This window comes from Perognathus longimembris, chromosome 10, assembly GCF_023159225.1.
Source record: "Perognathus longimembris pacificus isolate PPM17 chromosome 10, ASM2315922v1, whole genome shotgun sequence".
Classification (NCBI taxonomy): domain Eukaryota; kingdom Metazoa; phylum Chordata; class Mammalia; order Rodentia; family Heteromyidae; genus Perognathus; species Perognathus longimembris.
Genome location: NC_063170.1, coordinates 28,285,016 through 28,302,144, shown reverse-complemented (window position 1 = coordinate 28,302,144; position 17,129 = coordinate 28,285,016). Strand labels below are relative to the sequence as shown.

At 36.2% G+C, this 17,129-nt stretch overlaps 1 protein-coding gene across 7 annotated transcripts in view; it reads left to right on the top strand.

Moving 5' to 3' along the window:
- Positions 1 to 17,129, top strand: part of Phkb (phosphorylase kinase regulatory subunit beta) — a 204,216-nt gene that overhangs the window by 109,913 nt on the left and 77,174 nt on the right. For all 7 annotated transcript variants that reach the window (XM_048355673.1, XM_048355671.1, XM_048355674.1 and 4 more), the window contains 2 exons: positions 411 to 569; positions 11,798 to 11,892. In XM_048355673.1, coding sequence (XP_048211630.1) covers positions 411 to 569; positions 11,798 to 11,892 — 254 coding nt within the window. The remainder of the gene's footprint in view (positions 1 to 410; positions 570 to 11,797; positions 11,893 to 17,129) is intronic.

Genomic DNA, 17,129 nt, shown 5'->3' with positions numbered 1-17,129 from the left:
GAATGGCTCAGAGTTAGAATTCTTCAATTAAGATTATACAGTAGCCTTTCTGAGGCTTCAACAGAGAAATCATACTAAATATAGCTCATTTTACACTGCTAAATATTTGCATATTTGGTGATTTATTTAAAGGTGTTAAAATGAAATGCTAAAGATGATGTGTATACATTGCTGACTAATGTTTAACTGTGAGCCATTGAGTTTTAAAGTCAAGAAGTTTTTTTCTAGGTCTTTCACTGACAATCTATTACAGGAACCAGAAAGTCCATTTTTCAAAAGCTTCTCAAATCTAACTCTGTATCACTTTTCCTCTCTCTGTGCTCTTTAGTCATTGCAAGTTTTTAAAGGGAAATTTTGGGGAGGACATTGATGTGTTATATTGTAAATGTGCTTATTTTTAAACTCTGTAGGATATCCTGTCATACCAAAGTACTATTATGTGCCTGCTGACTTTGTGGAATATGAGAAAAGAAATCCTGGTAGTCAAAAGCGATTTCCTAGCAACTGTGGTCGTGATGGAAAACTGTTCCTTTGGGGACAAGCCCTTTATGTCATCGCGAAACTCCTAGGTAAGTGGAGACAATTGGGAACATTTTATCTTCCTTGTTATCAAGTTGTTACAAATAAGTATGTCTCTGGTAATGTTTTATTTTTCTTTTTCCTGAATTTAGGTAGTATTTCATGCTATTAAAAGTTCTTTAGAGACTCTCTTAGAACCTAGAGATATATTAACATATCTGTATACTGAATGATGATGAATGGTTTCTGCAAGAAAAGTCATATAGGTATAGATTCCATTATGGTCATTTAAAAAGCTGCATTCCAATAGTAGGTGGGTTTCTAACAGAAGCCTCTGAGAACTTCGTGTTACTTTTATGTGATATAAGACAATTTCTGATTTAATGTAACAGTTATCTTTGAACATTGTGCTTTAGAAAACTACTTGCCCAAGAAATTGTCATTTTGAAAGTTCTCTTTTCTCCAATCAAAACATGTGAACAATGTTCTTAGTTCACTGGAAGTTTAAAGGGACTATTCATAATTCTTTGAAGAATTATTTTTTAGGTTTTTCTACAACTTTAATTGAATCACAGTATTCTTGGATACATTGAAATGGCAAATTTAGTAAATACAAAAAAATCATTATGCGTTTTCTTGGCCCATTCCTTGCTATAACTTTAAATACTACTAGGGTTTTTATGAAGAGGACTGTCATTTTATAATCAGAATTCCTGCGTGGTAAGCTAATTAAACAAGCTAATTGAAGTACTATATTTACCTACCCCAAAACAAAACAAAAAATTGCTTACTGTATGAATTACTCTTACTATCTTTTTTTTTTTTTTTTTGGCCAGTCCTGGGGCTTGGACTCAGGGCCTGAGCACTGTCCCTGGCTTCTTCCCGCTCAAGGCTAGCCCTCTTCCACTTGAGCCACAGCGCCACTTCTGGCCATTTTCTGTATATGTGGTGCTGGGGAATTGAACCCTGGGCCTCATGTATACGAGGCAAGCACTCTTGCCACTAGGCCACATCCCCAGCCCCTACTCTTACTATCTTTGTTTCTAGTATTTTATGTATAAATGCTCAAATAATTTTGTGTATTCCCAAATCATTTTTCATTTCTTCTGTACTTCCTATTAGAGGAAACATGTCAAAGGCAAAAAATTTTTATTTAATATTTATACAAATGATGTATAAAACCAGACAGACACTGAACAAAGAAAATTAATATTGTTTTGGTTTGTTCCTTCCTATCTGTATTTTCTAATTCTTTCTATATATATTTAGTGGTAATTTAAAAACATATTGAAAGCTTTTGTTCTACAGAGGAATAGCTTTTTGACAAGGAATTGAAAAACTGTAGTTTTTTTTAATGGATGGAAGATAAGTACAAATGAAATAATCAAAGCCAAGTTGGAAAGGTTTTTACTTATTGGGGTATTTTTTCCTTCTTACTAACAAAGTATTTTTTTTGTTTGTGTGTGCTGGTACTAAGAGCTTCTCAGAACATCATGATTTTTCTGCTCAAGGTTATGCTTTACTGAATGACAGACACCTCCACTTCTAGCTTTTTAAAAAAATTGTTTTTGTTTTTGTTAATTTGAAATAAGAGTATCTTGGATTTTCTTGCCTGGGATGACTTTGAATTGAGATCCTCAAATCACAGCTTTCTTGAGTAGCCAGGATTATAAGTGTGAGCCACTTGGTACCTGGCTCCATCTTACCAACATAAATAAAAATAATATTTTTTCTGCCTTTTGGTAACTATTAAATAAAGCCTCTACATAAAACTGACATGGCTGATTAGTTAGGAATATACAATTGACTACATTCTCCATTGGCAAATTGAACATATTAAAAAAAAAAAGGAGGAGGGAAGGATGGAAAGAAGAGAGGAGAAAAGGAAGAAAAGTGAAAGAAAAGGGATGGCTAGAAGAAAGTACTGAAGGAAGGAAGGAGGGAGGGAGGGAGGGAAGAATGGAAGGATGGATGGATGAACTCTATCAATTGGCAAAAATGCATTGCACCATCCTGGCATATGGATAGGTCTTGAATTTGTAAGCAGCATTTTCTAATAGTAATTTTTTTCATGACCAAAACAAGGAAGAAATACTGCAGGACTGCCTTCAAAGAATCAATTTCTCTTTTTCCCTAATAAGTTTCTGAAAAGTAAAGAACATGCAGGCGTTATGTTGTGTAGTATGAAACCACATATTGACTTCTCTCTCAAAAAAGGAGATGCTGTATGTTCACTCACACTCTGGCCTAATCAAATCTTGTCTGGAATGTGAGAAATAAGATCTCAGAAGACAGAGTCACTTAGTTGTTTCTATTGTATACCTCACCAAACAACCTTCCATAGATTTTTCAGATCTGCATACAGAAAAAGAAAATAACCTTTTGAACTCTGAAGAAATAAACAACCTCAAATTGTTTATCACATTTACTTCAAAATAATGACCTTGGGGTTGAAATATTTTTGAAGTTAAGGAAATCAATGAGACTTAACAAAGTTAATGATAATTTTACTCCAAAACTTCTCTAAAATACTTGTGTAATGTTATGTGCTTATTCAGTATACATATTAGTTGCTTCACTTTATGAAATCTCATATTTATAGAGATAATCTCATTCAAATACTAAATCATTGAGGATTAGAATTTACATATGATATAACTTTTATGGAACATCAACAAATGAATTGTTAGGGTGGATATTTTAAGAACATAACAAACATCAAGGGTTAATATAAAACATGCTTTTTAAACTTGAATTATTGAACAATCTAACTACAGCTTTCATTTCAAAACTACAAACTAGCAAAATATTCAGGTAAATGAAAATGTACCTACATTTTATGAAAGATACTTTTTCTTTAGGGAATGGTTAACATTTAATTTCTATGGAGCACTAGAAAGAGGCTTTGAAAGTAATTAAATTTAGACATACTTTAAAATATCCAAGTGTTATGTACATTGAGAATTTCCAACTTGATATCCTGGGTTCCTATAACTTTTAGTAAATCATTATTACAGACCAAATTTATTTTCCTGTAATATTTGTAATGATCCTTAATATTCAACAAACCTGTATCCATGTGTGTTAGTAACTGGCATAACTTAAGATGGAAAGACTTGTTTGGAGTCACAGTTTCAGAGGGCTCTGTTCATGGTTACTTGGTTCCATGAGCTTAGAGAGAACATCGTGACAACAACAGCTGGTGGCAAAGGAAAGTTGTTCACCTTGTGACAGAAAGGAATGGCAGGAGGGAGGAACACACTGGGTAAAGCCTTCCAAAGAAGGCCCCCCGTGGTCTATTTCATCCAGTGAGGTCTAGAACCTCCCAAGGTAGTATCACCCACTGCAGATCATACCCCCAACACATGAGCCTTTTTAAATTTTTACTTTATTGTTATTATTGAGGTGATGTACAGAGGAGTTACATTTACATGCACCAGGTAATGAGTATATTTCCTTTTGTACAGTGTCATCTGTTCCCTCATTCTATCCCAGTCCCTCCCTCCCATCTACACCCATGAGTTGCATAGTTCACTTTCATTAATGTCAGTGAGCTCCACTTTTGCATTTTTTCTCCCTTTTTCCTCCTAAAGATGTATACACGAATATATCATATATAAGGTAAAGAAGACAGACTCATCAAAAACTAAAAACTAGGAAAAAAAGAAAAAGTCTTGTTATATCTTAGGAGTTAGTTTCAGTATGCATATTATGTTATATTATATTATATTGTATTATATAAATATGAAGAGGCACTCTAGTATTGTATCTTTGTGATTCTCTCCTAAGACTATCCTCTTTTGGTCCTGCTGTATGTGGGTATCTAGAATTCTGTGTATTTTGTCATATCCCAGTGTGTTTTAGATTGAACTTCTACATATCATGGAGAACATGGGCTTCTTGTCTCTCTGATCTTGGCTTACCTCACTTAACATGATTTGTTCCAGTTCCATCCATTTCCCTGCAAATGACATTATTTTACTGTTTCTAATGGCTGTGTAAAATTCCATTGTATATAAGTACCATGTCTTTTGGATCCACTTGTCTATTGTGGGGCATCTAGGCTGTTTCCATATCTTGGCTATTGTGAATAATGCAGCAATGAATATGGATGTGCACGTGTCCTTATCATATCTTGGCTTATGGTGCTCAAGGTAGTTGCGAAGGTGTCATAGGGCTGGGTCATGGCTGGGTCATAGGGAAGATCTGTTTAGTTTTTTGAGGAACTTCCCAGATTGCTCTCCAGAATGGTTGTACTACTGCACATTCCCACCATCAGTGCGGTAGGGTTCCTTTTTCCCTCACATCCCAGCCAGCATTTGTTGTTCGAACTCAAAATGTTGGCCCATCTAACTGGAGTAAGATGGAATCTCAGGGTTGTTTTGATTTGCAATTCCTTTATGGGTAGGGATGATAAACATTTCCTATGTGTTTGGTATTAGAACAAAAAAATGAACCTGAAGATCAAATACATATATCTAATGTTTGATAAGAGAGTCAAAGATACACAGTGGGGAAAAAACAGCCTCATTAACAATTGGTGCTGGGAGAACTGGGCAGCCATATGCAGAAAACTGAAGTGGATCTCTGCTTGTCACCATGCACTAATATAAATTCAAAGTGGATCAAAGACCTCAACGTCAAACCCAAAACTTTGAAACTACTGTGAGAAGGTAGAAGAAACATTAGGACTTACAGGTATAAGGCAGAAACTTCCTGAATAGAGTCCAAGGGCATAACAGATTGGAGAGAGACTCAACAAGTGGGACCACATCAAAATGAAAAGTTTCTGCACAGTTGAGGATGTAGTTACTAAACTAGAAAGACAGCCAACAAATTGGGAAAAGATTGTTGCCAGCAGTACATCAGACAAAGACCTAATAACCAATATATACAAGGAGCTCAAGAGACTGGCTAGAAGTGGAAATGTGGCTTAAGTGGTTCAGCACTAGCCTTGAGAGGAAAAAGCTGAGAGAGCATGAGGCCTTGACTTCAAAATCTACTATGACACAAAAATACATACATACATAACAAGGTACATCCAAAATACAATGCTACACAGTTAACCTACCTTATTCCAAAAGAGAAGAACATGAAAATATCAAAGAGTGATTGAAACAAAAACCAAACTTCATCAGGATAACACAGATTCCTATAGTGCCATGTCTAGTATTCTGGGCATATGTGTAATATGAGCACCAAGAGATTTGGGAAGCCTCTTCCTACATCCTTGCTGTTATAGCCCTTATGGCTTCTCTTTTGGGCTGGCTCCACTTGTTGCCTGTGATATTCCTGGCAGATGTTTCACATTTCTGGCATCTACAATATTTTTGAAGTCTCCATCACAGCCTATTTCACTCTCACTGGGTCATATATCCCCCTCTCAGATGTATTCTACAGTGACTCTCATCCTGTTGCACATGGTCTGGTCTTCTTGTCCTCCTTAGAAATCAGGCTTAAAGCCTCCATGACACCATAACTCATACTTTGAATGCCCAGAAAGTCTACATCCCATGCCATGGCCATGGCCGGCTGCCAGCTTGGGCAATAACCTGGCTTCCATGGAATACAAGTGCAGTTGCCTCTGAGTGCTTGGCTACCTTGTGATTAACTGAATTCAGGAGAAAGGGTTTCCAGTGAATACTAAATATCCACACCATAACACTGGGTGGTGAAGATTACTTTTCTGACATTAATTTTTTCTTTATATCCTCAAATTTCACTTTTTTTCTTTTTCTTCCTTTTCTTTCCTGTACAATAGTGGAAAAGTCAGTGGTTTGGCTATCACTGTTTGAATATGAGTTCTACTACCTACTATCTTTCCTATGTGACTGGAAGAAGTTTTTTCAACTTATGTATAGATCAGTTTCCTTATTTTTATGTTACAGGGATTGCTAATGAAATGGTAATAAAGCATTCATTTGAGGAGAAATGCAAACTGATTCTGTTTCTGATCCTTTGCTCTACCTTCCCTCAGCTTAATTACAATTTAAGAGATCATGTATGAGAATCATTGTTGTACAGCACTTTTCAGGCAGGCAACCCTGGATACTACTAGACCCCTCTTGCAGTTACCACCATAATCACAAAATTCATTATAAAAATAAGAAAATTTATAAAAATGCTTCCTCACTTGCTGCTGAACTATTCTTCCCTTCATCAATTCTATTTCTCTTTGTAGAAACCTCCTCTTTTGTGGTCAATGTGATATCCATTGGCTCTATATTGAGAACTAAGAGATATATTTCTCTTTTTTTCCTAAGAGAAGACTAATTATTCTGATATAATACTTCCTAATACCAGTGTGTCATGGTTCTTACTGAACTAACCTTAAATATAGAAGCCACTTTTGAAACCTGGAAATGCCTTCAAAGTTAGTCATTGATCAAATGCCTCCTAGTGGTTTGAGGATATATGAAACAAAGGTCTTGATTTTCATTGGTCTTTTGACTTCAAACACAATTGACTCATTCAAAATAACACATAATTTTATTTCTAACCAGTAAAAGATAAAATGGGTAGATAAGAATTACAGATATATTTTTATTTGGCTGTTGCTAAGAGATTTTCCAGCGTCGGGCAACTTAAAGCATGAAGATACCAATTTCTGAGCATTTTCATCATGTCTCTTTGATAGTTAGCGACCTAAACTGCAGAACGAGTATTATCAACATCCTCAAAACACATGCAGTTTTACTACTAGGAAGATTTTCATTTTTTTAAACCCAAATTCTTAATTCTTTTTTAATTTCTTAGTTAACAATAAAGATTGTAATTATTTGTGGGGTACGATACAAACATATTGAAGATTGTTCAAATTTATTCTTTTGACATTCAGTATGGATCAAGGTACACTCCAGGAATATTTTGTAAACCTTTCTGTGCTTACAAAATACAGATAATAACTTAATAATGTTTTAATGACAGCTGCCCTGTTCGTATAAGTTTTTTTTTTATTATCTTGGAGCCTGGTACTGTGTTGTAAATATAGAAAGCAATTGTTCAGTTTGTTTCTTTCCTTTGTGTTGTTTTTCACTATTTGATAGCAGTTAGGTGTATGCTCTTTCAGATTGGTGGCTCTTCAGCAAAAACATTATTAAACTGATAAAATGAAAATCTGTGATTTTTTTGCCTACTGATTGATAAAAATACTGTTGAAAAAGATGTATATTAACTTCAGCTTTTAAGGATGCTTGTCACCTTGGTCATTATGGATGTTAAAGTAATGAATACAGAAATTACTATTTCCATATCCATTAAGCTGCTAGTTTATTCTCTTATTTATTAATTTTGCTAAGATTCCACTGTGTGCCAAGTGTTATAGATACTGATCTACAGGCATGAATAAAAAACATAAATGCAGTCTGTAGGTGATAGACAATGAACAGGTATATGTTGGGACCTCAGGCTAGACAGAGAGATGTGGCAGAAAAAATGCAAAGCAATAAGCTGTTATGAGACTTAGCCAACCATTTGATTCAGTACCAATTTAAAAATATTTAGCATGTACTTTCTAAGGATATATAGTTTCCTATGTGTTAGATAATTTCTTTTCTATGCAATAGTAGTGAAACATTAGTTATGTAACATGCTCGTTGGCTGTGAAATTTTTTTTCACATCTCAGTGATCATTTAAATGAAGTAGGGATTTGATGCTTTGGGCATTTGATGCTGGCTTAGAATATCAGTGTACCAGTCAACCCTGTATCATGTACTAAACTGACATGTTAATACTTGCTACAATTAAGTCTGTGTTGATTTGGGTCCAACTTTGCAAATCATTTTTCTTTCCAGAGAGAAAATCACCTGCCCCACAGTGACCATTAGAAAGTTGCTTAATTTTGTAATCTGTAAATCTGCCTCAATTTGTAAAAAGATCAGGTTATTGTTAGGATGAATGAGTGTGAAATGCTTAGACAATACCAAGAACTTGGTAAGCCCTATCTAAATGCTACTGCTGCTCTTTTCCTTCCTTTTTCTTGTTATTTCATTGTTCATTGTTAGTATTACTTTTTCTTAAAGAAATCCTCCAAGAGTTAATAAAACACTCTGCAGTGATTTTGTTGGATAACATTATAGATGTACCCAGAAGGTATCCCTAAATAGAAATATAACGTGGAATATTCCCAAGGCACTAACGAAACTGACTCCCTGATCTGTATTTCAGAATTATTCACTACCTAAAAATCTGTGGGAAATTAGTTCTGTCTGTATGCGCATGTGTGCCTGTGCACATTAGTTGGTACTGGGGTAAACTCAGTGTGTCGGCACTGTCGCTTAGCTTTTGCTCAATGCTGGCACTCTACCATTTGAGCCAGCTCCACTTCTAGCTGTAGATATGAGTCTAGCTAATAAGAGATAGGAGTCTCGCAGACTTTCTTGCCTGATGTAGCTTCAAACTAGGACCCTCAGATCTCCGCTTCCTGAGTTGCTAAGATTACAGAAGTGAGGCACCACCACCTGCCAGGTCTTATACACAGAAATATTTGTATGTAGCTCAACAATATTGTGGCTACATATCCAATGATCAAGAATGAAATAAACACATTTTCAAATACAAATTTATTTCATTTTAATAGAAGTACATTTCTTGTAATTATTATTCCATTGATTGGCATGTGTATTAACATACCTTCCTTTCTAGAAGTCTAATTGCTCAATTTTTGAGTATGTCTAGTATAAATTTGCATAAATTCTGCTAACTTAAAGTACAGGGTTGTCCTGAATTACATTTCAGGAGGCCTTTCCCATCACCTTTCTCAAGCATACTCCCCTGTAGGGCATCAAAGAAATCCAGCTGCAATAGTTTCAGTTGCTGATGTGTGTCACCCAGGTATTAGAGAAGACAGCAGAGAACCACTGACTCAGGCTTCTCTCCCACCTCTGCCCTCACCCTCCCATTTCAACTTCCAATTGCTCTATCCTTGGATTTTTATTAAAAATTGCAAAAAGAATACAATGGTTTTAGTTCATAAAGAATTAGAGTGAATTAACTACAAAACATTTTCATTATCCTATGAAACTCCTACCCTAGTTGGGCGCTTTGGTAACATCTGTAATATCAGCAGTCAGGAAGCTAAGGCAGGAGGATTGTGAGTTTGAGGCCAACCTGAGTTACAAGGTGAGACCCTGTCAGAAAAATTCTTAAAAGAGGATGGGGCTATTAGAATTGCTCAAGTGGTAGAGCACCTACCTAACAAACGGAAGGTCTTGAGATCACATTTCCTTCTAATTACTTTCCTAGTTCTGTCTTTTCCCCACCCCCACCTCGACTCAGCACTAAGCAATCCCTGATCTACTTTCTTTTGCTTATGCTAGACACTTCATATGCCCCAAATCATATAACAAATGCTTATTGTGTCTGACTTTTCTCACTTATAGTTTCAATATTTCCATATTGTATGCAATATCAGAACTCCATTCTTTTTTGTGGTACATTACCATTCCATAATAAGGATATACACTTAATTTTATTTATCCATTCATAGTGTGGACATTGTGGGTGTTTCTGTTTTGGGTTATTATAAATACTAGTGCTATGAATATTTAGGTACAAATTATTGTTTGGCACTTTTCATTTCCTTTTTGCATGGTCAGTAAAGGAATTGCTGGAATCTGTTTTTTAACATTTTGAGCTACTTCCAACTGTTTTCTAAAGCAGCTGTTTAATTTTGCCTTCACATCCATGCTAACACTGCTTTTTTTTATTTTAGTTATCATAGTTCTCCTAATGGATATGAATTAGTATCTCATTGTGGTTTTAATTAGCATTTCCTGAATGATGACTTGTTGAGCATCTTTTTAAGTGCTTGTTGGTAATTTATTTAACTTCTTTGGATTAATATCTAGTCAGTTTTGTTTTTTCTTTTGGTCCTGGTTCTGGGGTTTGAACTCAGGGTCTGAGCTTTTTTACTCAGGACAAGTGGGCTACTACTTGAGCCACATCTCCACTTCTGGCTCTGTGTGTGTGTGTGTGTGTGTGTGTGTGTGTGTGTGTGTCTGTGTGTGTCTGTGTGTGTCTGTGTCTGTGTCTGGGTGTCTGGGTGTGTCTGTGTGTCTGTGTGTGTCTGTGTTTGTGTGTGTCTTTGTTTAATTGAAGAGTCTCAAGGACTTTCCAGGGTAGGTAGGATTGCTCTCTCAACATCTCATGATATGACACATTGTTTCTTCATTTTCCCTCATCATTACATCTCATGATTTGATATATTGTGTCTTCATTTTCATTCATCTTATCAAAGTACCCTTCAAAGTCTTGTTTTCACTCTACCTCCCTTCCTCCCTCTCTCTCTCTTTCTTTCTGCCAGAGATCATAGGAGCACATATATGTTAAGCAACTGCTCTACCACTGAGCTATTCCTCTACTCCTGAAAGTCCTTTCTATTTTACTATTTATTTGATTTCTTATTTGATCTATTGGTTATTAGGAACATGTTATTTAATTTCTATATATTTGTGAATTTCTGAAATTGCTGTTACTTTTTCATGACATCATAGTGAAAGAATATCTTTATTATTTCAACATTTATTTATCTATTTATTGCTTTATCTGGGAACATGACTCAAGCAGTAGAATATTTGTAGCAAGCACAAAACCCTGAGTTTAAATCCCAGAACTTCAAAAATTATTACTTTTTAGAAATGTCTTGGTGTTATTTTGTGTTGGCTGGACTTGGTTCTTGATCCTTCTACCTGTATAGCTGTGTTTATAAATGAGACTCATAATACCCAGCTTGTTTGAAATGGTGTCTCACTAACTTTTTGCCTGGACTGCCTAGAACTGCAATTATCCCAGCTTTGCCTTCTAAGTTTCTGGGATTACAGGCATGAACCAACATGCTGAGCTCCTCTTTATGTATTTATTCAGGGTTTTTTTTTTTGTTTGTTTGTTTTTGGCCTAGTATATACTGCATCCTGGAGGGCGCTCTGTGTGCTCTTAGAATGTATATCCTGCTTTTGTATAGAAGTGAACTGTAAATACTTCTTTTATTCATTTATTTTTTTTGGCCAGTCCTGGGTCTTGGACTCAGGGCCTGAGCACCTTCCCTGGCTTCTTCCCGCTCAAGGCTAGCATGCCACCTGAGCCACAGGGCCCCTTCTGGCCGTTTTCCATATATGTGGTGCTGGGGAATCAAACGGAGAGCTTCATGTGTAGGAGGCAAGCACTCTTGCCACTAGGCCATATTCCCAGCCCAAGTAAATACTTCTTAAGTCTAATTAGTTCTGAGTGTTGGGCTAATGTATTTTGTATGATGTCAATTGCCTTTTTTTTTTTTTTTAGCTGATGAGTTAATCAGTCCTAAAGATATTGATCCTATCCAGCGCTATGTCCCACTACAGGATCAACGTAATGTGAGCATGAGGTACTCCAATCAGGTAAAGAGATATTGTACTTTTTAATTTAGATTCATTTAAAGACATATAAGCATAATTAGAGAAAAAATTTTATTCTGAATAGGTTTTCTCCCTCCTCCTTAGGAAAATTTCTCCCTGGTTAGTTAAGATTTAGTTGTGGTAAAGGGCTACTTGTTAGCTGGGCATGGGTGGCCAACACCTGTAATCCTAGCTACTCAGAAGGCTAAGATCTAAGGATCACAGTTCCAAGCCAGCCTGGGCTGGAAAATCTGTGCGATTCTTATCTCCAGTTAACTACAAAAGGCCAGAAGTAGAGCTGTGATTCAAGTGATGGAATACCAGCCTTGAGAAAAAAATATATTCAAGGATATCATGCAGGCCTTGAGTTCAAGCCTCAGGACCAGCACCCCTTCCCACCCTAAAAAAGGCTTCTTGTTAGAAAAGAATTAAAAATGTGTCTCACAGGTGTTTTCCAGGTAAGAATTTTCATCTTCGGATGATTTAAGGGGTCAGTTGTATTTGAGGGGATGCAGTTCATGGGCCCACAGGTCTGGTGGCATTAGAAAGGAGTAGACTCCCATGAAATGCTTGATATCTGTCCCCTGGCCAGCCTGAGACACTGATAAACTTGTCCTTAGCAGTTGATAACATTTTGGAGGAAGGAATAGTTTTTGAGCATTTAGTAGCTGTGGATTAAGACTGTGTTGTGTCAACAAAACAAGTGTTTGCAGGATCAGCAAGATTGATGTTGACTTGAGTAGACCTTCAAGTATTAAATGATACCAGTAATGAGGAATGTTAAAATGAAAATGTTGTGGATTGTGGAAACAGCCTGAGGAGAAAAGAAATGAATCTGAATGTGTGCCTGGGATTCCAAGCAGTGAACATGCATTTAATAGCAGTGGTGTCAGCACTCACAGGGGATATGCTTACAGATGGAACTGTTACTTTATATATATTGTTTCTGTCTCTGTCTTTCTCTCTCTCACAGGCCTGCACACATGCATGCACACAGCAGTAAATGATTTGTTTAATGAGAGAAAAAGAAAGACAACAGCTCCATTGCCGTATACGTTCTAGCACACTATTTCTCTGACTCTTGCTAGTCTTCAACAAAACATGTTGTTACTCTTAATGGTTTATAGATGAGAAGCATTTGAGAGACATGTAAATAAAATGTTAAGTGTTTAAGCTTATTCTCACTAATATAAAGTCTTTCTGTTAATATGCTACAGAAAATATTCACAGCTGGGGATATGGCCTAGTGGCAAGAGTGCTTGCCTCGTATACATGAGGCCCTGGGTTCAATTCCCCAGCACCACATATACAGAAAATGGCCAGAAGTGGCGCTGTGGCTCAAGTGGCAGAGTGCTAGCCTTGAGCAAAAAAGAAGCCAGGGACAGTGCTCAGGCCCTGAGTCCAAGCCCCAGGACTGGCCAAAAAAAAAAAAAAAAAGAAAATATTCACTGGTCCACTAATATGATAAGATGAAATTTGGCCTTTGCCTTTGGCCATTTTTAGATGAGCATGTATAATTTACATAGCATTTCGTTGCCTAGGATGATGAAACCTCAATTCTTTTTCTTAGAAAATTAAGTAAAAGGTCACATACTTGCAATATAGGAACAGAAGACAAGATCTTCAAAGGACTTCATAGGCATCTAACAAAATTTTAAGGTTGGTTGTCCGTGATTTTCATGAACAGTTAGTCATTAAGGCATGTGCCAGTCTCATAAAGAAAAACTAGCTGTTCACTGTAAATCATATTTTAAAAGCAAACTGGGAAAAATAGTACTCTGTGACCTCTGGCCTCTAGTATATAAAAACATTCACACTCCTATCCTGTGAGTCTTTTTCGTTTCTCTAATGATTTCTATTTCTTTATTCTTTTTCTATAATTTTCTTTTAATTAAAACTATAATTTTAATTGTATTATTTTACTGTCCTATCTTGCTATAATATGGATTGTTATTATAAGAAGTAATATTTATGGACTCTTTTTTTGTTTGTGCACATGTGGTACTTGGGATTGAACCTAGAGACTACCACCTGCTAATCAAGTGCCTTATCATTTACATAAAAGCCCTTCTTTAACTTGTTGATCCAGATCTTCTTTTGATTTTATAGACATAGTTTAATTTCTATTCTTATTCTCTGATTATCCTTGCTACAATTTCCTGGATTTTTATGTAAATTTATTTGTCACAATTACTTAAAATGTGAAGAGTTAAACAAAAAAACTTCTTTAAAATTTAATTTATTGTGAAGGTGATATACAAAGGGGTTACAGTTACATATGTATGGTAATGAGTACATTTCTTGTCATACTTATTACTTTTTTTTCAAATTTTTATTATCAAACTGATGTACAGAGAGGTTACAGTTTCATACGTTAGGCATTAATACATTTCTTGTACTGTTTGTTACCTCATCCCTCATTTTCCCCTTCCTCCTCCCCCTCTCCCTTTCCCCCCATGAGGTGTTCAGTTCACTTACACCAAACAGTTTTGCAAGTATTGCTTTTGTAGTTGTATGTCTTTCTTTACCCTGTGTCTCTCAATTTTGGTATTCTCTTTCAATTTCCTACTTCTAATACCAGTATACACGGTTTCCAATATATTCAGATAAGATTACAGAAATAGTGTAGATACAACCACAGGAAGGTGATACAAGAACATCATCAATAGTAGAAGCTACAGATACACATGGGACGTTGAAAGTAGTTACAACTGTGATATAACAATCGTTTCCATAACATGGAGTTCATTTCACTTAGCATCATCTTTTGTGTTCATAAGGGTATAGCTATTGGGCCTTGTGATGCTCTGCTTGCCTAAACCTGTACTAATTATTCCCAATAAGGGAGATCATAGAGTCCATGTTTCTTTGGGTCTGGCTCACTTCACTTAGTATAATTTTTTCCAACTCCTTCCATTTCCTTACAAATGGAGCAATGCCATTCTTTCTGATAGAGGCATAAAATTCCATTGTGTATATGTGCCACATTTTCCTGATCCATTCGTCTACTGAGGGGCATCTGGGTTGGTTCCAGATTCTAGCTATGACAAATTGTGCTGCGATGAACATTGTTGTGCTGGTGGCTTTACTATGATTTTGTTTGTGGTCTTTTGGATAGATACCCAAAAGTGGGGCTGCTGGGTCTTAGGGGAGTTCTATATTTAGCCTTCTGAGGACTCTCCATACTGCTTGCCAGAGTGGCTGAACCAGTTTACATTCCCACCAGCAATGAAGTAGGGTTCCCTTTTGGCCACATCCCTCCAACAATTGTTATTGTTAGTTTTCTTGATATATGACATTCTTACTGGGGTGAGATGGAATCTCAATGTTGTTTTGATTTGCATTTCTTTTATGGCCAGTGATGTAGAGCACTTTTTCATATGTCTCTTGGCCATTCTCATTTCCTTATCAGAGAAGTCTCTTTGTAAGTCTTTAGCCCACTTGATGAGGGGGCTATTGGTTCTTTGCGGTTTTGTTTTGGAGAAAGGTAATTTTTTTAGTTCTGCATATATTTTAGATATGAGGCCTTTGTCCGTTGAATGGCCAGTAAAGATCTTCTCCCAGTCTGTGGGCTTTCTGTTTATCTTGCGAGCTATGTCCTTTGCTGTGCAGAAGCTCTGCAGTTTGATGCAGTCCCATTTGTCCAAACTTTCTTTGATTTGTCGCATTTCTGGGTTTTTGATAAGGAAGTTCCGTCCTGCGCCAAGGACACCCAAGTGTTTCTCCTACTCCTTCCTTTAGTGTTTTCAGGGTGTCTGTTTTGATTTCGAGGTCTTTAATCCATTTGGAATTGATTTTGGTGCAGGATAATATATAAGGATCTAGTTTTAGTTTGTTGCAGGTGTTGAACCAGTTTTGCCAGCACCCATTTGTTAAAGAGGCTATTTTTCTTCCAAACTATTGTTTTAGCTCCTTTATCAAAGATTAAGTAGGCGTAGTTCTGTGGGTTCATTTCTGGGTCTTCAATTCTGTTCCATTGGTCTTCAGGCCTGTTCCGGTGCCAATACCAAGCTGTTTTTATTACTATAGCTTTATATTACAGCTTGAAGTTGGGTATTGTAATTCCTTCAGCACTGTTCTTTCTGCTTAGGATTGTTTTTGCTATTCTATGTCTTTTATTGTTCCATATGAATTTCTGGATTGCTCATACTTATTACTTATTATCATTTTTCTTCCACCTTCCCTCCCCCCAACATGCCCACCTCCCAAATTGTACAGTTAATTTCTGTCTTGTATCAATATTGCATTGGTTCATTCTTTATCCTTTGTCCCACCATTTTGATGTTCCCTTCCCCTTCCCTAATTCACATAAATGTAAATACAATAACCAGGGTTCCAAAATCAATTGCATTGACAATGGGATAAACCATAGGGAAGAATGAAGAAAAATTTCATAGTACATTAAATATAATAGCAATAAGAAACCCTCTTGTTTCCATATCTTGGAGTTCAAAAAACACTTTTGAACAGTCAAATATTTACTCAGTATATATATGTGAGGTAACTTAAGGGAATAGGTGGGGTCAAGATAGATTGGGAGAGAACAATAGATAGAGCAATGTTGATCAAGATGTATTATATGCATATATAGACATGTTGAATTGAACCCCTTTTTACAATTACTTAAAGATAATTTAAAAACGAATTTAACAAAAAATGAATTTAACAAAAATGTGTGTGCGTGTGTGTGTGTGTGTGTGTGTGTGTGTGTGTGTGTGAATGAATTACAGATCCACAGGAAGTTACAAAACAAATGTCTTGGGAATACCCATGAACCCTTATCAAAGAAAACTGAAATCTCAACATTGGCATAATACATTGAACATATTCACTTTTTACCAGTTATACATGCCCACAGGCTGTACTTGTGTGGGGATCTGTACATTTTTATTATATGTAGTTTTGTATAGCCACTACCACATTCAAGTTACTTACCTGTACTATCACCATGTTACGCAGCCGTGCCCACTCATTCACCTCAGTCTCTAACTCCTGGCAGCCACTGATCGGTTCTGCATTTAGAATTCAGTCATTTCAAGAGTGTTATGTAAGTGAAACTACACAACATTTTATATTCAATACAGTTTTTCTAAATTTCCTCCAAGTTTTTGTTTGTCTCTATAGTCCATCCCTTTTTATTGGTGAACTACATACACTGTGGTATGGTCTCACTATTCACTGTGAATGACACCCTGCGGGGGTAGATGAACATTAACTGGTTCCTGTGTGTTCATTGAGCA